Genomic DNA, 21876 nt, shown 5'->3' on the forward strand with positions numbered 1-21876 from the left:
GAGAAAGTACAGGAGCAATCCAGGGGGGAGAAAGTACAGGAGGAATTCAGGGGGGGAAAGTACAGGAGCAATCCAGGGGGAGAAAGTGCAGGAGTAATCCAGGGGGGGAGAAAGTACAGGAGCAATCCAGGGGGGAGAAAGTACAGGAGCAATCCAGGGGGGGAGAAAGTGCAGGAGTAATCCAGGGGGGGAGAAAGTACAGGAGCAATCCAGGGGGAGAAAGTGCAGGAGCAATCCAGGGGGAGAAAGTACAGGAGCAATCCAGGGGGGGAGAAAGTACAGGAGCAATCCAGGGGGAGAAAGTACAGGAGTAATTCAGGGGGGGAAAGTACAGGAGCAATCCAGGGGGGGAAAGTACAGGAGCAATTCAGGGTAGAAGGTGCAGGAGCAATTCGTGGGAGAGAGTGCAGGAGAACATTTCAAACGAAAGTGCAGAGATAATTCAGGAGAGAAAGTAAAGGTGCAATTCAGGAGAAAATAGAGGAACAATTCAAAGGAAAGTACAGAAATAATTCAAGAAAGTAGAGGAGCAATTCAAAGGAAAGTACAGAAATAATTCAAAAGATTAAGTAGAAGAACAATTGAAAAAGTGCAGAGATAATTCATGAGAGAAAGTAAAGGTACAATTCAAGTGCAACTGCAGAGATAATTCAAGGGAGAAAGTGGAGGTATAATTTAAGAGAAAGTACAGAAATAATTCAAGAAAGTAGAGGAGCAATTCAAGGGAAAATACTGAAATAATTCAAGAGATAAAGTACAGGAGCAATTCAAGAGAGAAATTTAGAGGAGCAATTCAGGAAAGAAAGTAGAGAAAGAATTCAAGAGAGAAGGTAAAGGAGCATTTCAAGGGAAAATACAGAAATAATTCAAGAGACAAAATAGAGGAGCAATTCAAGAGAAATAATTTAAGAGATAAAGTGCAGGAGCAATTAGAGAGAAAGTACAGAAATAATTCAAGAAAGTAGAGGTGCAAATTCAAGTGAAAGTGCGGAAATAATTCAAGGAAGTGGAGGAACAATTTAGGAGAAGGTAAAGGAGCAATTCAAGTGAAAGTGCAGAAATAATTCAAGAGACAAAGTAGAGGAACAATTCAAGCCAAACTGCAGAGATTATTCAAGAAAGTACAGGAGCTATTCAAGAAAAAGTAGACGAGCAATTCAAGGGAAAGTACAGAAATAATTCAAGAGACAAAGTAGAGAAGCAACTCAAGGGAAATTACTGAAATAATTCCATAAAGTACAGAAGAAATTCAAGAGCAAATTAGAGGAGCAATTCAGGAGAGAAAGTAGAGGAACAATTCAATGAAAATGCAGAAATAATTCTGGGGAGAAAGTAGAGGAGCAATTCAGGAGAGAAAGTAGAGGAGCAGTTCAAGAGAAAAATTAGAGGAGCAATTAATGGGAAAGTACAGAAATGATTCAAGGGAAAGTACTGAAATAATTCAAGAGATAATGTACAGGAGCAATTCCGGAGAAAAATTAGAGGAGTAATTTGGGAAATAAAGCAGAGAAAGTAAAGAAATAATTCAAGAGGGAAGGTAAAGGAGCATTTCAAGGGAAAGTACAGAAATAATTCAAGAGGGAAAGTAGAGGAGCAACTCTAGGGAAAGTACAGAAATAATTCAAGAGATAAAGTACAAGAGCAATTCGAGAGAGAAATTAGGGGAGCAATTCAGGAAAGAATGCAGAGAAAGTAAAGAAATAATTCGAGAGAGAAGGTAAAGGAGCATTTCAAGGGAAAGTACAGAAATAATTCAAGAGACAAAATAGAGGAGCAATTCAAGAGAAATAATTTAAGAGATATAGTGCAGGAGCAATTAAAAAGAAAGTACAGAAATAATTCAAGAAAGTAGAGGAGCAATTTAGGAGAGAAAGTAGAGGGGCAATTCAAGTGAAAGTGCGGAAATAATTCAGGAAAGTAGAGGAGCAATTTAGGAGAGAAAGTGGAGGAGCAATTCAAGTGAAAGTGCGGAAATAATTCAGGAAAGTGGAGGAGCAATTTAGGAGAGAAAGTAGAGGAGCAATTCAAGTGAAAGTGCAGAAATAATTCAAGAGACAAAGTAGAGGAACAATTCAAGTGAAAGTGCAGAAATAATTCAAGAGACAAAGTAGAGGAACAATTCAAGCCAAACTGCAGAGATTATTCAAGAAAGTACAGGAGCTAGTCAAGAAAAAGTAGAGGAGCAACTCTAGGGATAGTACAGAAATAATTCAGGAGAGAAAGTGGAGGAGCAGTTCAGGAGTCAATGTAGAGGCGCAATTCAAGGGAAAGTACAGAAATAATTGGAGAGAGAAAGTAGAGGAACAATTCAGAAGAGAGTGCAGAAATAATTCAAGAGAGAAAGTAGAGGAGCACCTAGGGTTCATTTCTAGAGGAATAGAATTGAAAAGCAGGGATGTTATGTTAAACGTCTATTGAACCTGTTTAGACCACATTTGGAGTACTGTGAATGGTTCTGGTCTCCATGATACAAAAGGGATATTGAAGCACTGGGGAAGGTGCAAAAAAGAATTACAAGGATGATACCAGAACTGAGAGGATATAACTATCACGAAAGTCTGAACAGGCTGGGGTTCTTTTCACTAGAAAAGAGAAGTCTGAGGGGTGAGAGGTCTAATAGAGGTCTTTAAAATTCGGAAGGGGTTTGATAGGGTAGATGTGGAGAAGATGTTTCCACTTGTGGGGGAGTCTAAAACTAGGGGCCATAAACATAAAAAGTCACTAATAAATCCAATAAAGAATTCAGGAGAAACTTCTTTACCCAGAGAGTGGTGAGAATGTGGAACTTACTACCAAAAGGAGTGGTAGAGGTAACTAACGTAGATGCTTTTAAGGGGAAGCTAGATAAATACATGAGGGAAAAAGGAATAGAAGGATTTGCAGACAGGATTAGATCAAGTGGGGTGGGAGGAGTCTCACGTGGAACATAAATACCAGCATGGACCAGTTGGTCCGAATGGCCTGTTTCTGTGCTGTAAATTCTATATAATTCAAGAGAGAAAGTAGAGGTGCAATTCAAGGGAAAGTACAGGAGCCATTCTAGAGAAAAAGTACAGGAGCCATTCTAGAGAAAAAGTACAGGAGCCATTCTAGAGAAAAAGTACAGGAGCCATTCTAGAGAGAAAAAAAGTACAGGAGCCATTCTAGAGAAAAAGTACAGGAGCCATTCTAGAGAAAAAGTACAGGAGCCATTCTAGAGAGAAAAAAAAGTACAGGAGCCATTCTAGAGAGAAAAAAAAGTACAGGAGCCATTCTAGAGAGAGAGAGAGAGAGATATGAAGATAGACATCACCAATGGAGCAAGTACAGTGACAATTCAAAAGAAAAGTGTAGAGAAACAACAAGCGAGAGAGAGAAACACAATCATCACCAGCAGATAAAGTACAGGGACAAAGAGAGAGAGGCAGACACTACCCACAGAGCAGGTACAGGACAACCCAAGAGAAAGAGACATGCAGGTACTATCCACATACAGATAGTATGTGGATACCTGCATAAGGACACGCATAAAGGACAACTTGAGAGAAACACCACCATTAGCAGAGAAATAGATCAGGGACAATCCAAAAGGAAGAGACACAGACACCATCCAGAGAAAGTACAAGGACAGCTCTAGAAAGAGACACAGGCACCACACAGACATAAAGTACAGGAACAATCTGATTGCAGAGAAACAAGGGAGAAATTCAAGCACTGAAAGCAAAGATGAGAGGAACCATGAGACTAATCCCTAGTGTCAGGGGTCTGAATTATGAGGAAAGACTGGAGAGACTTGGGCTCTCAGCCTGGAAAGGAGATTGCTGCAAGGTGATTTTATAGAGGTAAATAAGATATTAAATGGTGTGCAAAAGATTAATTTGGAATACTACTTTAAATTAAACAGTGGGAGGAAGACAAGGTGACACTTGTTTAAACTAGTAAAAGCTAACTTTAGAACTGGTATTAGGTTTCTTCACTCAGAGAGTGATTAACATTTGGAATTAATTTCTGGGTGGAGTGGTGGAAGTGCAAACCCTGGAATCACTTAATAAACAATTAGATGCTACAATGGGGAAAGTATAGGGTTGTTCTGGATGAATGAATTAAGATGTGCTGAATGGCCTTCCTCATCCATAAGTATTTTGTGATCTTCAGAGAGATGCACTCAAACAGAGAAAGTAGGGGCAACTTGAGAGACGGAAACAAGGAAAGAAATACAAAAAAAGAGCTACAAGAAGGTATATAGAAAATTCAGGAGTCAGTGAGAGAAGGGATACAGGACTAGCAAATAGGACAGAACTGTCATTTTTTGGAAAAAGCCACGGGTGGCATTTTCAATCACTAGTATCAGGCTGAAAGAGTGAGTTTGTGATCCTTCATCATCAACCACATAAGCACCCATGGAGCATGCAAAAAAATCTCAATTTTTTTTAATAGTTTTATAATTTTTTTTTACTGTTTGTGTTTTGTGTGGAAGTCAAAAATTAACAAGGGTCAATCCAACATTTACAGTGATAACAATGTTTCTGTTTATATTATTACTTCTGATCTGTGTACCAATCTGGTATATCTTCTATATGTACACAAGTGCAAGATACCAAAGGAAAAAATATGAAATGAACTTGCTTCCAGGTTTGCTTCCCTGTCTGCACTGAATTAGCAGACCTCAGTTGGAGTAGCACTAGCACTAAAGGTGTTAACAATTGACCTCATTGCCTCTGGTCTATGGAGAAGAAAATCAACAATGGTTCTCACTCCTGATTGTTCTCAAGACTCCTGCTGAATGGTGCACATGTGGATGTTGGATGAATACAGGATTACACTTGCTAGAGTTGCCCTGCATGGTTACATAGCCCGTCTAACACTTAATCCAGGCTCACACATGAAGAATGGCCACTTGGGCGAAGTGCTGGAAGACTGCTAGCATCTGTGGAACTGTAAGTAACAAGAGCTTGTACATATATCGTGCCTTTCATGTCCTCAGGATGTCCCAAAGCACTTCACAGAGCAATGACGTACTTTTGAAGTATAATCATTGTTGTAATAGAGGGAAATGCGGCAGCCAATTTGCACCTAGCAAGGCCACACAGCAGGAATGAGAAATATGACCAGACAATCTGTATCTTTAGTGATGTTGGTTGGTGGATAAATATTGGCTAGGACACCAGGAGGACTGCCCTACACTTCTTCAAATAGTGCTATTGGATCTTTCCCGTCCACCTGAAAGGTTTAATGTCTCATCAAAAGGCAGTATCTCCGACAGTGCAGCAGTCTATTAATAATGTACTGAAGTGTCAGGCTAGATTGTGTGTTTAAATCACTTGAATCCACAACCCTTGTGACCCCGAGGCTGGAGTGCTACCACTGAATTAACAGTAAACCAGACTGAGTGACTGCCTTCAGGAGAGAGGAGCAGAACACAGGAGGGAAATAAAACTTGTTTAAAAAAACTGGTGTCTATTGTTTTCATGAAAAAGTGACAATTATATTTTTGGGGAAGGAGAATTACCTCAAGAGGCTTATGCTATTTGTATCATGCTATCATTCAATGTGATTTGAGTTGCTGCATTAAATGTTTGTAAATGTTCAAAAAAAAGTATGTACTTATTCATGAAGACAGTGCTTTGCTTTACTTCTTTAGAAACATTTAACTTGTAGCTCCCTTTATTATTACAATGTTATCCCCTAGTTCTTCAAAAATGCTTTTCCAGCTCTGCCTTATCCGTTCCCTTCAGAAACATCTTTCCTTTCCCTCCATCCTTTTTGCCACGGTGAGAATGGATTGAGTTTTCTCATCACTCAATAATCTAAGATCTTGAACCATCTTTGAACCCATTTCTAATCCCTTATTGGGAGGAATTGCTTTATCTGGTGTTACTTGCAAAATAAGACATTTTGCTTACAATGCATTCATCAGGATCTTTTGTAAAGTTATGAAAGCATAGGAGCCAGAATGAACACTGGGTGACTCCACTGGCTCAACTGCCAAGTTAAAATAATTGGAACTCTCAACTACCCTTACACGTTTGCTTCCAAGGTTCTGTTATTGTCATTTATCCTTTGGAGTCATGCAATAGTGATTGTAGAAAAGCCTCCCCGTATTTGAGAGCAGTTTCTATTCTTAAAAATTGTTGAGGGGACAAGTAGAGTTTGGCATGAAAAAGAATCCAAGTTTGTTGGAGGCAATAGAGAATAATGCATGGGCGTTCCATTTGAGGTCAGGCAAGAAAATGACGCCAAAAATATTGATAAATGACTATGTAAGAGAGATTATTCCGAGAGAAGTTTGCAACTAAGCACTGAAACTATATGAGCAATAGATGAGAGCAGGGTATCTCTGCTGGCAGAAAATCTGAGTATATTCTGAGTCTTAAAATTCTGGTGAAGGACACTTTTCAAATAGTCATGCTGTCTTTTCATTTTACAGATGCTGACTGACCTATTTTTGTCTGGTTCAGTCTTGAGTAAGCTAAACTAGAGTATCCTGCACGGATAAATTCAACATGCAGAGTTTAAGGCAATTTTGGAGTTGCAATGCAAAGCCACTACCACCAGTTAATCTCACAGCATACCAATTGTACGATGTGGCATCATCTTAAAAGTTCTCCTTCCAAGTAAATTTGTTCAAGAACCCAAGGTCTACAAAAAGTTGATATGAGGAGTCAAACTCTTTATTATACCATGAAGCCATAAAACATGTTTCCTGAGGGCAGGAATATAAAGTAATCTCTGAAGCCAAGATCTCCTGAGTAAGGACACTGATTGAACTAAAAAATCTTTAAATGAGGAATTTCCTTGAAATAAATGGTATAATCTCCTATAGTAGTTTCTCTTACCCATAAATTGGGTATCAGACAATTACATAGAATCTATAGCACAGGAACAGGACATTCGACCCAAATGGTCTATGCTGGCATTTATGCTCCACTCTAGCCTCCTGCCACCACTCTTCATCTAACCCTAAATGGATTATAGCGTTCTCCTCCCTATTGACAGCTTGACCAGTGATGAAGGTTAATGACTGATTATCACTGTTGGGGTGGTGTGGCTCTGAATTAGGACTTTTTTTTAGCATGCACAGGTCTCCTTGTCCACGTTGCTTAAACCAAGGAACAATGGAATCTTTTTGCCTTAAGGGATAGGAGCAAGTCATTTAGACTGCACAGTACGACACATACATAGCATGACTAGTTTCGCTGGTGTCGTCTGACGAGCTCTATAAGTTGTCCAAAAAATAATTTCCCTTGTGAGAGAACCTTAATGACTTTGCCTTGAAGTATTCTAGGAAAACCTTAAAATATAACTAGGTATGCCTGCGGACTTCCCAGAGACATTCAGCTCTGGCCAGGGAGAACAGTACAAACTGATCCATCCACTCAGCACTTTGTTTATTTGCAAACACACTGCCATCATTGTGCTTTGCAATACAATAGCATTTATTAAAAACATTTGATAATCTACATCATGTACAAAAGTGTAGTATTGAGTAGATAACTACAGAAGTAGTCAAAATGTAGAATACCAATTTTCTGACATTTCAATACTGAAGAAACTTTCAATATTATAGATGCAAGATCAGCACTTTCCAAATAATTTCTTTTCACGTTATTAATCTGTATATCACACTTTATTTTGTGCAGTTAATCTGCTATGCATTCGTAGGGAAACTTGTAAATCCCTCACACTAGCCATAAAGCAAACTTACTTGTGATCAAAAGTTTGTCAGTGCAACAATAGTAAGAGTGCAAGTGAAGACTGGCACAATGATACCAATGTAGTCACTGTCCTCTGTGTGGCAGCACCTTGGACGTCATTTAACTGGTATCTGGAATGAGCCATACTGGAAAACTATTAGATCAAGTGTAAATAGGACCGGTCACTACATCCTATAAAATGTGTGACTCAGGTGGAACTCCTTTACACCGTATCAAGCCAAATAGGCTTCATAGATTAGAGGGAAGCAATAGATGATGAAACTCATTCCATGTTGGTACAGAGACCTCACATTAAATTGTAGGACATTTTCTTGCATCGCTGTCTCAGCTGGTAATTTCAGTAGACCCCAGATCAGTAATTCAAAAGCAAAATACTGCAGATGCTGAAAATCTGAAACGAAAACAGAAAACACTGGAAACACTCAGGAGGTCAGGCAGCAACAGCGGAAAGACAGAATTAACCTTTCAGGTGGATGACCTCATTGACCGGAAACATTATCTCTGTTTCTCTCCCCACAAATGCTGCCTGGCCTGCTGAGTGTTTCCAAAATTTTCTGTTTTTATCCCAGATCATTAATGTTTGGGAGAGCCAATTTATGCCAGCCAATTAGAGTAAGGTTTCTTTATCCCTTAGTATCTCTAATTGTTCTGGTGGTCAGTAGCAGTACAGGCAGAACATCTGATCCCAAAGCAGCAGTTGTTGAACTGAGCTACATGTCTCTGTAAGGGACAACTCCTAAGTGGAATTAAGATCTAGATATTCATTGATAGTTGATATTCACCTTCAGATTAAATTTCCAGATTCTCAAATTTGCAGACCACTCTCCCACTATAAGATCTGTCCCCAGAGGGATCCAGATACACAGTAACATCAGTTACTGATGTTCAGTTATTTTGCTGCCTGCAATGGGGTTGAATGAAGGCTGTAAGCTGTTTTCTTATTGTATGCACCTAAACCAGCCTGCACAACTGTTTTGTAGAGTTTTATATAATGTACTGGGAGGCCACAGAAATAGTCTCCCAGGCGATGGACAATACCTGTAAAATCTAATAAGAATACAAGAGTTTATCTCCTGAACACTTTAGGGTAGGTTGTAAATTGAAATCAAATTGGCACACATAAGACATGTGATCAGCAATACTGCAGAGGCACAGAATACACTTGCCTCAATAATCCCTGTTGGGATTACACATTTTGAAGTGGCTATTTATGAAGAGCTAACTATTCAGGTCATTCTGAAATATTCTGACTGCTTGAATCACTTGAGAAATACCACAGTGCCTCATAGTGAAGAGTTTCGTTTATCAATCCAGTTACATTTCTCCAGTGAGTTGGAAGCAGTAGTGAGTGCTCTGTGACTCACTCAGCAAGTCTACTCAACGTAGATTTGATTCAGACAGCTCATGGAAATCCGCCTGTTCTCCTCCTTCCCTAAACAGGATTTTGTTGATAAGAAGCCTTTATATTTCTTATTCCATTCTAGATTAAAATATTTTTGATGATCAACCAGTCCATTCATTTGTGGGCTCTTTTGATCCAAGTTGACCCTGATGCTCATATGCCTAAAAAACATTATAAACACTGAATACCTGGTCTTGTGGTTGATATAAACAAAAGATACCAACTGACACCAAAATGGTGCACAGAAATCAATAGGTTGTACTAATACAATAATGCACTCACTATAATACATTAGTGCTTGTGGTTAGAGTCATATAAAAATAACTTTTTCTTTTGCATGGCTTCCAAAGACAGTCCCACAAACAAGGTCTACTCTATCAATAGTTTTCCTTATACCATTGTAAGCAAAACACACTATTCAATTGGCTTTAAAACAAAAAGTCTCCCAGACCTCTGGGGAGGCCTTGAGCCAGCCAGCAGGAGATGCATAAGAAGCACCCAGAACAATCTGCCTGATTTCTCTGAACAGTGCCAAATTGGTATCTCTAATTGCACAGTTGAGATCTGAACTTCATGTGAGGGACTGCAGGCTTGAAGCTACATTCTACCACTTTATGGAAGATTAGCACCAACATGCTCATCAACTCAAAACACCCAAAAAAAATTATATTCCATTTGTTCCCCAGGTCATTAGCGTAAGGCTGAATTTCCAAAATGCAATACAATGTGATTCTCGCAGTGCTTCATAACTCCAGAGTCCAATATGCATTCATGTGAACCAAAGCAAGTTATATTTATTAAAAATGTATTTAAGACTCATCATAAAAACGTTCATGAATTCAGTAATTAACAGTACTGTTAACGTACCAGTAATAAATCGTAGCTGTATAGAATGTCCATTCATCTTTTATTGAAGTTACAGGAGTTTGTAGAAATTGAATATGAGCAATGAATATGGCCAAACATTTTTTTGGAGGGAGGGGGGAGGAGAAGGGGGAGGAGGGGGCTATCAAACCTAAGATCTGTATTTTTAAATAAGCGAAGTATCTATAAGGATGACAATATATTCCTGGTTACAACCGTCCTCTAATGGTCAAAACTGAAAAATTAACATTCGGTAAACAGTCTAATGTATTTCCCTTATATCAGTGATTTATCAGTTTGTCATCAGTGTATACATGAACAATTTTTTCAAACATACCATGTAGTGGTTATGTCACAATTGAAAAATAAAAGCACAAAAAAGTTTACACTCTTTTACAGGTAAATAAAAGATCATATTGATTTAAACGGTTTTACCTTTAAGGGCATAGCATAGTTCAATTTTATTACCTATTACATAATTAGCTTCTTACATACAAATATTGACAAAGTTTGGCTTGTGCTTCAAAGCCGTTTTGAGTCTTTCAAGTCCACGCAATGCAGATCATAGTTTGACATCACTAGAGGAGTGGTCTCTGCTGCTGCTGGGTTTCTCTTCTCCCTGTGGTACAGGTTCCGTTTCACCAGTCGCAGCCTCTTCATTTTTCTCCACTGTCTCATCACACACTGGCTCTAGGCCCTCAGGGCAGGGAAGCTTCAGCAGCTCTTCACGTAGCTGTGCAGTGTGTCGCTGAGAGGTAATCAGATGGCACCAAGTAGTGCAAAAAGTTCGTGATGGATGTTTAGTTAGTTACATTCTTTCTAAACAATTCTTTTCATAAAGGTGAGCTAAATATTTAATAGAATTTCTGAAACCATATTAATAAAATCAGGACAGATCCATGAAAAATGCAGCCTATTCCCATTTTGTTTGAAAGCAAAAGGCGGCTATTTAATTTGGATAGGTATTGTTCAGAATTAGGACTACTGGAACAATGCAGAATATTATGGCAAAAATTAGAGAAATTTTATTCTATTGTGGATATATATCAGCTGTATACATCTCCTGTTGCTAAATCTGCTTGTTAAATTGTTTTTAAAAATTCAATTGCTTTAAAATCGATCAATCCCCTCCTCCCTTCCCAGTTCATGCTGGTACTCCACCTCTTCCCCCCCCTGCCCTGCCCTGCCCCGCCCCGCACCCCCTCCCCCCTTCATGCTGGCACTCTGCTCTTTACCTCTTTCTTCCCCCTTCTCCCCAGTTCAAGTTGGTACTCTTCCCATCCTCCTCATCCTGGCACTCTTTCACTTATCCCTGACTATAAAGTTGGGGCTTATTTACCACAATTAATCTCCAGTGTTGCATTTTCATTGTTGAATCTCATACAGTGTGAGCAATCAGAATCATTACATGACACATGCTGTGAAAAATCAGCACTTGCTGATTCAAACTGAACGGCAGTTCTAGGATTACAAGTTCAACATTGCCTTCCCTCCTCCCCTACCAGCTCGAGAAACTTTCCCTGATTTTCCCTCACCACCACTTCCACTACTACTGCCACATCAGGGGATCACATTTCGCTGCATACCACGGGCAGGAATACCTGATCTATTATGAGCTCTCAGACTCCAACCCACAGCGTGCAGCAGAGTTTGACTCACTGAAGCTGCAGCATCAGACAGGAGTCAGAAGAAGTGTTGAGGGGCAAGTGGGGATCAGAGTAGGAGGATTTTTGTAGGGAGCAGAATTTTCACAGGTTTCACAATTTAAAAAAATCACTATTTTCCAGTGGCTCTGGTCATAATGACAAGTCATTTGTAACCACAACTTCTTACTACATTACTTTGACTTGATATCTTTATAGGACTGCCTCACTACAGCCTTTTACTGGATTTATAATCTTAGTGCCACTTGAAATCCTACAGTGTCCTAAAAGGTCGGCAAAGGACCAGAGTCATTAACAAAAATCAGCTAAGGATAATGGAATTACAAATATCGACCATTTGTCACAGCGAAGAATCAAAATGATTGTGTGGACTTTTCAGTATTCAACAAACTAGGTTTTAATTTCCTGTGTTTGGGTTAGTTCTAATTTCAGTGAAGCCACAGAGAATTGATGAGCTTTGGTAATTGAAGTAATTGTAAGTACCAGTTGTTTTCCTGCTTATAAGAATTCGAAAATTCTTAGGTATTTACATTTTTAACTACAATAAAGTTCTATGCATTTGTTGTAGGACACTAGGGACCAATACAATCTGTTTGTATCGGATCAAGTATATGTGGCTGAGGTTCACCTCTTTTGTGCAACACTGATTGTACCACATTTTAGTTCTCCAACTAATTAATCAAACACTTCTGTGTTTGGACACAATTTTTGTATCAAATAGTCACGATGCAATCTTCCAAATCCAGGCCTTCCTTTGGATGGGAATGCAGCCTTTAAAGCTGCTTTACAGCCAATGAAACCTCTATTTAAAAAGAAACTGATTGAGTACTGACGTTAGAGTGGAGATTCCTGGGACTGATGGAGGCAGATTCAATCGTGGCTTTCAAAAGGGAACTGGATAAGTACTTGAAAGGAAAAAAATTGCAGGGCTACGGGGATAGGACGGGGGAGTGGGACTAGCTGGATTGCTCTTGCATAGATCAGGCATGGACTCGATGGGCCGAATGGCCTCCTTTCACACTGTAACCTTTCTATGTTTCTCCTTCAAAATGGACGATGGAAGAAAGGAAAGCAGAAGAAAGTTAAACTTAAGAGCGCCCGGTGAATTTGAGCACAGGCTGGCAAGAGGCGTGTGACTTCCTAGTATACTCAAGGGGCACTGCCGTGTTTAACCAGCTAAAACTGTGCAGCTTACCACTATGGAGCACTGAAACTTCCTGCTGAATATTCATCCAGGTCACCTTACTCATTGGGCAGAGGTATATCAAGTAAAGTAGGAAGAATCCCTACTCCCAGTGACAGATCTACCCCTTCAGGTTCTGAGCCAAGCTGGCTGGAGTACTGTGGGCCTACCTGGCTCAGCTAAAGATTACGAAGTCTTTCACACAGGATCAATGGAGTTCCAAACTCTGATCATCTGGCGTGGCATCTTACAGCCACCTAAACAGAGATCCTCCTTATCCAAGGTGGTCACTAGTTGGACATTGAATTGATTCAACAGCTACCCTTTCACCTATATAAGTGTGTTTCGATATTAGCTGAATCCTAATTAGTGCGATCAAACTTGTTGGGTTTTATCTCAACGTCCCAGAAGTTTATTTTGCATTGAGGAAAAGAAACCAACAGCTTTGCTTACTCTGTGTGTACAAGTAACCATTTTCCTCAGCCTTACCTTCAAAGCAGCTGCATGATGAGACATGGTCCTGCCGACCCGTTTGTCACTGCTGTACTGCTGAATATCGGCAATCCACTCTTCACACTGGGCCATAACTTCAGCTCTCTTCAAGTAAAAATGTTTGTGTATGACCTAGGGCAGAGGTCCAGAGGGAAAGGTAAAATATATATATCTATTACATATACACACATTTATGGAGAAGTTTGTTTGCATTGGCAATTTACACACTTAACAGAATACTATGACCAGAGGCGCCTTGTCATGCGAGGCAAGTGAGGCACTGCCTCACGAAGAAGTATCAGACAGGCAGCGGAGATTGTGTGCGAGTTTCCTATTGATTTGACCATGGTGTCCTTGCTGGAATAGTTATTTTCTATTTACCTGGTGAATTCCAGTAGGTGTTCGCATCAGAAGATCTGCTACATAGTTACATTATTGATAAGGTTCTCATTTGACTCCATTTATAACAGCCAGATCATTTTTAGGGCAATATCGGGAAGAGCGAGTTCAAGAAAGGAGTTGGCTTTGCCAAATGTTTATTGGCTTTCTCTCCTCCCATCTGTTTATCCGTTCCCTGCTTACTCTTTGTTTTGACCTTGCATTCTTCTTTTAATGAAAGATTGTAATCAACAAGAAAATAAAATGCATTGAGCATGTGCAAAGGGCCCATTGCCACAGTAACAAGCTGGCTTGAGTAGACATGTACAGCACGTACCTCACCTGTCAAAAACGTCACCATGACACCAAAGTTTGATTTCACACCATCACAAATCATGTATTGCGCTGTTCAACATGCACAGTCTGTTTTCCAGTGCTCATGCCCAACTGACTACATTGCCCACTGGGAAGTATGGAGTTTCTCCTCCTCCTCTATTCTAGTTTTTAATGCTTGCCTTTATGAATGTTGCCTCAAATTCTTTTAAACCCCCCTCCCAATTAAGCTAAAAAAAAACCCTTCCATCTGGTCTCTGCCTATTCATATCAATGGTATCTCCATACATCTGTTCCAAGGACTCTAAGGAGGTGTAATTACAGGCATGTAGATTAGGAACAGAATCCACAGTGGCAGGATGTATGAATGGAGGACACTACTGACAATTAGGGGGCCAAGAATCCCCAGGCCAGGATTAGGCTGGTTTTCACTGAATTTTTCCAGAGACTTTTTCACGTTCTTCTAATTAAATTATAGTGCAATGAGGTCTGCCCGGTATCCATTTTCATGTTATTACTGAAATCTTCACCTTGTGCTGGGCTAACTCACAACTTTTCCAGAAATTGCAAAGTATGCAAAGGAATCATTCCATTTTCTGTATATGCAGCATTGTTAAACCACTGCCTCATCAATAAACTGGATTTCATTTCTATTGCTAAGTAATATAAATTGGTATTGAGAATCAGAATTAAAACTCATGCTTGAATGTTTAGTCAGTCATGTAAACTGAATCCAAAAATAGAAATCCTCCACCACAGCTAGGGCAAAATAATAAAACCAATTTATTTGATCTAACTACCCTGTTAAATTTATATAAATGCTCAAGGTATCTACAAAGCTTGCATTCAATAAAATATCCTTGAAGTGCTCAAAACACACACAAAAATCCCTACTGTATTTATCTGTTCAGCACAATAATAAATGACAATTTTACAAATATGGTTATTTACTTTGGTCAAGGCTCAATGCTGTCATGTTCAGGAGGCCCTAGCAGTCCATTGATATTGGTGACTATGCCCTTATGAATGTTGATCCATGGGACACAGCAGTAGTAATGTGTATACCCTCCCCCCTCCAGTGTCTATTCTTCGCCACAGTGGACTGGGTTTTTTTTGGGTGGAGAAGAGAGAGGGTGAAACAGGCGAGGGTAACTATACACACATCCCCACAGGGAGGGCAAGGCAATTAAAATGCAGGTCAGCACAGACTGTTCTCCTGCATATTCCAGCGACTAGCTGAGGGTAAGCCTGAGAGCTCCAGCGAGGTTTTTAAAAAAAATTAATTGTAGGAGGATTCAATGGAACACAAAACATCTGGGTAAGTTCAATTGGAGTTTATCAGAGCAATGTCCCCAGTTTTCATCCTGAATGACTACATAAATAAAATCACTTCACGTTTCCTCACATATTGCTATTTCTACATGTATAATTCGTATGTTTTTTAATTCGTAATTCGTACACCAACCCCTCTCAACAACACAGATCACATTGAACGGTAGGGTCTAGTTATTTTTATTGCACATTAGTACACATCGCATTGTGCATCTACAATGTTTAGACCAGCTTGTACCAGTAAGGAAAGGATGCTCAATTTATATGCAATTCTCATTAACCTGACCGTTAATGCACATCTCAAATCTAGTGGAAGCACACATGAAACATCACAAAACCTATACCAAAATAGTAACAGTTTTCAGATAAACAAATTCTTCAAAAGTATACCTCAAAATACTTTCCAATTACAAGATGAACAAAACCCAAGATTTTAAGGAATGGATATGTCATGAGATGCATCACATTGTTTCTTGCATAACTGATTTTACGGAGCAGCTCATATGGAGTGTTCAAATGTTAGACGTAGGGTGGAATCTGAACTGTAGGTATAGCAACAAAGCCATTAAATAAAATGCCAGTTGAAGTAATTTAGAAAAAAAACAAACTTTCTATGAATTAATCCTCAGTAAGGAGCTGCTGCTCTCCAACTTCCAAAATACATTAACTTCTGTCATCGGACTACAACACACAATGCAATTCACATACATCCGTATGCTTAGAGAGAGGCTGATGTCCTACTTTATTATTGCAATCACCACCAGTTCACACCACGACTTATATCAGTGATGATGCACTTAGAGAATTTATGTCTGTAATTATACACTGAGAAGAGTTTACAATTCTATTCTGTGCTCACAGCAGCTTTTACGCAATTAGCTTTCATTTAAGTATTTAGTTTACTTGGTGACCTCAGTCCATTTAAGATGGTTGAAGATCAGCCATGATCTGATTGAATGGCGGAGCAGGCTCGAGGGGTCGTATGGCCTATTCCTGCTCCTATTTCTTACGTTCAATGAAGGAAAGCTGTAACTTCAAGGTAAGAAATTTATTCTAGCAGCCATTAGATTTCAGGTAGAGAGGTAGCTAAAAGTGACCTGAATTAAGTCAGGACCAATAAGTTACTTGTACCATACTTGTACCAATTTCCCACACGCTATCAACAAAAAGTTCATTAACTCCCTCCGCAGGTTCTATGCAGACACGATGCAAGTGAATCCAAGACATCAAGTAAAACTAAATTAAGTTATAAACTAAAAATAAACTAAGTTAGCTTAAAACTGACCGTTGCACTGTAACCTTAAGGTTCTAGGGTCTTTTGGGGCTTCCCTCCCCACTAACTGTAATTTCCTCAATGTGCAAGATTCTTATTTTGCAAGTATGAAGGTAAACAAACTTGTGTCACATACAGTTGCTGAAAACCAGGAAGAATGCAATGTTGCTCAGCTTTAGATACCCCAATGTCTCAAAAGAAACAAAACCTTTCATCCTGGAATAAAACAGAAGGCTTGAAGAAGGTTGTTTTAATGGAAGGAATAACTGTCCATAGACCAATATGAACTAATCTGAACAGATTGTTCTCTGGTATCTCAGTCTTAGAGAAAAAAAAATCTACAAAATAAATATTGGATTGATTTTTTCCTAATCAAAATTCCTCTTGGCTACAAAATAATCATAAATGACGAATGAGACAGACTCCACAAAACATTTTTTGGGAGAGTCTCTCTCATTCATCATTTATGATTGATTTGTATAAAAAGCCAAGATACTTACACTCTTACTCCTCAGGGGAAAAAAGGACCCTGTTCAAATCCTCATTAGCTGATCAGGCAGTTTTCTCACCTGTCCTCCCCCGACCGAGAGTTCGTTCTATTAAATTATTCACGATTTACATCTGTAGTTCGCCTCAAATCCAGCTAGGCTCAACAAGCAAATTCCATTCATTTATTAATTTAATTAGATAGCCAATTTCACCAATCTTTCATTAACAATGCCACAAGGCTGATAGTTTTTCATGAGACTACATCAAAAGTTAGGACATTTACTTTTTTAGGGTGTGTGTGTGTGTGTGTGTGTGTGTGTGTGTAGGTGTGTGTGTGTAGGTGTGTGTAGGTGTGTGTGTGTGTGTGTGTGTGTGTGTGTGTGTGTGTGTGTGTGTGTGTATAGGTGTGTGTGTAGAGGAAGGTCTAATGATGATCTGGTGCAGAGGTTTCCAAACTTTTTCTTGCTGCGTCCCCCTTCAAGAGATTTCTCTTAAAAACTCACTCACTTCTGGTAACTATTAGAGCATCTCCCTAAGTGGCATTTCTACACAGTAAACAGCTATGTTTTGAGCTGTTTAGCTGGAATCTTCAGTAAAAGATTCAAAAGGTAGACAACGACAAAAAATCCCTACATCAGTCATTTCTCCAATCACACATCTTCCAGTACAAGTCGCAAAGCTCTTATAATGTATTGGAAAGTACCCTTTGTTAATCTTTCAGACAAAAAGACTTGCATTGATATAGCAGCTTTCAGGATCTCAGTACATCCCAAAGCGCTTTCCAGCCAATGAAGTATTTTTTGAAATGTAATCACTATTGTAGAGAAGCATTTCAGAGGGTAGACAATCTGTGCCTATTCTCATTAAAGCCAATCCAGCTAGTTCCCTGCATCTCCACAAGTGGGCAGGTGCTAGTAAGTCAAAATTGTAACCTAAATATGGCGAGCTTATATTGTGCACATGGTAACATGAAGCACGGAAGGCAGGACTTTGCCATCTCAGGTCAAATGTGCTCCATTATCCAGAATGGCAGGAAACAAAGCTCAGTGGTTTAGGTTGGGGGAAATGCTCAGTTTCCTCATGTGATAAGCTCAATGATCCTTGAATCAAGTCAGTCACGTAGGTGCTTTGAGTTGGAGGGGCATTCTTCTTGTCTGAGATTAGTGACCTTCTTCTGCCGATCTCCCCTCAATCATACTTTCAGTGTTGGATTCTGGTGCGTGCGATTGTATCCCTTACATTTACTTTGCTGGATCAGCAGCCTTTAATCAGACAGCAGATTTATAGATCTATATTTTCCTGGGTCTCTGCTGCAGTCGGTTCCCTGCAGGTTGTGCTGTTTTATACTTAGTGCAGCCGACAGCGAATTGAATCTCACGTCTGCAGACAGCTGCCGTCCATACAAGTACTCTTCAAAAACAAACTTTTGTTCCTTACTCAGAGTCTGCAGGCAGCTCCAATAGGTCCAATGTCCACAAACTGGAAATCAGTGGGGTTCAAACATCCTCTAAACTGAGAATGGCCTATAATAGACCTCCCCTGGTTATATGAGACAGCATCGGTGGCTCTCGTACTTGTTAATTTAGGAAAGCCCGTCCTCCTTACACTCCCCCTCCCGATAACCTCGTCACACCCCCTCCCCAGTTACGGAAGCTCTGGTGTAGCACTAAGTTATGCAAACCAGAAGGCCCCAGATTATATTTTCTATCTACGTTGAGTTAGCTGATCTGATCATCAGCAGCAAGTGAGGCATTGGGTTAAGGGGGAAAGGAATCAGCAAGCTCTTCCACCCCTGATCACTAAAAAGAAAACGTGGCTGGAACATGCACGTTTGTGGACACTGGCTGAAACAGAATTGGGTGTGATGCCTACCACAGTTGAATACACCTGCCTGGCATTCATTGTTTAGGTTCACACTGCCTGCACCCATGGAACTATACCCTAGCAAGCCAGTAAAAGTCAGCACCTTCAGAAGATGAGGGAAAATTACTGGAGAGAAAATCTACTAAACACATACAGGATATGATGGGAATAAAATGCAAGGGGGGGGGGGGTACAGGGATGGATGGGAGAAGGAGAAGTAGGAATGAAAGAGGCACTAAAGCTTTGTCTATAATGAATTAAAATTATTTTGACCAAACCAGGAAGTTGTTCTTTATTTCTGTAAACAGTTCAGAGCTCAAGCATATTTTTGTCGATATACTTTTGTATGTTTTTCCATTCTTGGAGCAGGCTATGATTTCCCATCAGTAAGCCAAGCAACAGTTAAAAAGGCAAGAAAACAAACCTTTCAAAAACGTAGCTACACTTTTACTGGCAACAAGTCACCAATAAAAATTAAAATAGAACAGGGCAATTGAGAACACCCAATACATATATGGCCTTTCTTCCCATTTTCTCTTTAAAGCTTTTTATCAGATGAAATGTAGAATAGTGAGCACTTTTCAGCATACACCCACTGATTCATCACTTTGGTACAATACCCTGACAACACTTCAGCTGTACAATTCTCCGGTGCTTACTCTTTTATGTTGCAAGAATCCAAGTAACCGAGCAACCATCTCGAGCCACATATCTGTGGCATAATAAACAATTCCATTTCATCTTAAATTTAACAATGAACTCATCAGTTCAAAAATAATTTATTTAATTCTTCAAATATTCTGCTGATCTTGCTATAAATTGATCAATTTTCCAAAAATTATGAAAGGCTTTTTAAAAAATATATCGATCATCAACATTACAGCAACTTTTTCATATACCATTGTCCAGATTTAGAACACACTAAACAATCTAGCTTAAGTATTTTCAGAAAGCCTTCATGTATTATCTCTGATTTTTATTATACATAAAGCCAAGTACTCAACACGACAAATAATTGCACGGATCATGATATACAGACATAACAAATTCATCACACTTATGTACAAGCATTAAAATTAATTTGGTTCACACTAATCTTTTTCTCATGTAAAACCCTAAATTTTATTATCTTTAACAGGATGACTGAATGTGACAATGCACATCAATATGAGTATTTCAGATTTTGTGATTTATTTAGTTCGGTCTCCATGCTCCAACTGCACACCGCACTCTCCCATTACCAAAACTTGTGTTAATTCCATCACTTGACATATCCATATAAATACTGAAATTTAAGCAGATCCAATATAATGTGATTAACACCTGTAAACCATCTATCCTGAAAATCACATGGAAATGGTAGGTGGACTATTTGAAACGTATAATCCAGAGAAAAACAAACATACGGCATTTACAAATTTTTAGTAGGTAAGGTACAAGATCAAAATGTAAAAACACCATAAATCAATACTTAAGTTTCTCCCAAATCCCTTTGAAATTATGTTAACCATCAACTTCAAGAGCTTGAGATCATTATTCATTTGTATTCAGTTCTTCATCTGAAGACCTATCATAATGGTTCTAAGCGACATGTCTTGAACAATCTTTTGATTTTATAAAAGTAGTTCAACTTCTTGCAAAAGTCCTCAACACTTAAGAGTCAGAGGGAACTTCCATCTCAAAATTTGATATATAGTAAAAGAAAATTCATTTATTATTCTGTCCATCAAACCAGTGAGTCATCTGCTACATTTCTAAAATTCACTACAGCTTTGTTCAATGTCAGTCATTACTCTCAAAGAGAGCATATTAAGTACATTTCATACTAAAGCTTGCTGCAGAAGATATTCCAATAATGCATTACTCCCTCAAGTCATCTATCATTTAACAGGTAAGTTTGGATTCAGTTTTAAAATATAATGGTGGCTTGGAGATAGACACAATTAACATAATTAATGCATTTTTGAAGTACCTCTCAGGAAAATTGCATTTGTGTTTGACAGAAAATGTTGGTGCAAACTACTGTTCTTTCTCCTGACTCCAATAATTAAGATAGATCACATTTGTGGACAGCTGTCTATACATTTATGTTACAGAAGATGCTTGTGAATGTTAGAGTTTAAAAATGCAATGAATTGGTGTTGGAACCAAATCCACTGAAGTAATGCAGGTCAAGAGCATCAGTTGCTAATTTACCCCATCAAGGCTGTAGCAAATCAATAAATTTTTGATGCCAGTATTTCTAATGTCATTAGAATTGTTCAACAATCCAAAAAAACACCAACAGGAAATGTTTTCAATCTAACATTCCTTGATGGCAATACTCCCTCTTTAAATCTTACACTCCTGAGCTCTATCTTCTACAGTGGTCAGGTTGCCTTCTTTTAATCTTATCTAGTGAATGCAGAAAAGTAGCTACTAGAGGAAAACCATTAACTCAAAAAAAGCTGTCAGATGCATGGTTAGTCAAAAGAACATCATGTAACAAGGTAATTTCATCAAGACTTTTGATCCATTGAAGACCTCAAGCAAGATGCTCTGAATCTGGAGGAAACCTTGGAAACGGCTACTAATTTTTGACTACACATAAATCCAAATAGACAGCTTACAACCTAACTAACCACTCCACTCCTAAACTCCTTTTAGGTCCTTTGAACTACTACAATTGCAGTTATGACAGTGGAGAATGGATCAAGCTAACTACACGTTAGAAAGGTATCAATTAATAGGTATGAACTTTGAATTAAGCACATTTAGATCATCAATCAGTGCAGCTGAGTAGCTTCTGAGACAGTAGGAGTGGAGTACAGGTTTTGTAGTTTAAAGAAAAAGTCAAAGACACAGACTATGCTGTCCTCAAAGACACTGGTACTGGATTCTGAACCTCCAAATTCAGATTCCAGGACCAA

At 39.0% G+C, this 21876-nt stretch overlaps 1 protein-coding gene across 1 annotated transcript in view; it reads right to left on the reverse strand.

Moving 5' to 3' along the window:
• Nucleotides 1–9986: 9986 nt before the first annotated feature.
• The window catches only part of birc6 (baculoviral IAP repeat containing 6), a 199698-nt gene continuing 187808 nt past the window's right edge, over nucleotides 9987–21876 (reverse strand). Inside the window, exons 73-74 of the mRNA XM_067988688.1 lie at nucleotides 13297–13431; nucleotides 9987–10708 (exon numbers count right to left, since the gene is read on the reverse strand). Of these exons, the coding sequence (XP_067844789.1) occupies nucleotides 10523–10708; nucleotides 13297–13431 (321 nt within the window). The 3' untranslated portion in view covers nucleotides 9987–10522. The remainder of the gene's footprint in view (nucleotides 10709–13296; nucleotides 13432–21876) is intronic.

Source organism: Heptranchias perlo, chromosome 8 (assembly GCF_035084215.1).
Source record: "Heptranchias perlo isolate sHepPer1 chromosome 8, sHepPer1.hap1, whole genome shotgun sequence".
Classification (NCBI taxonomy): Eukaryota; Metazoa; Chordata; class Chondrichthyes; order Hexanchiformes; family Hexanchidae; genus Heptranchias; species Heptranchias perlo.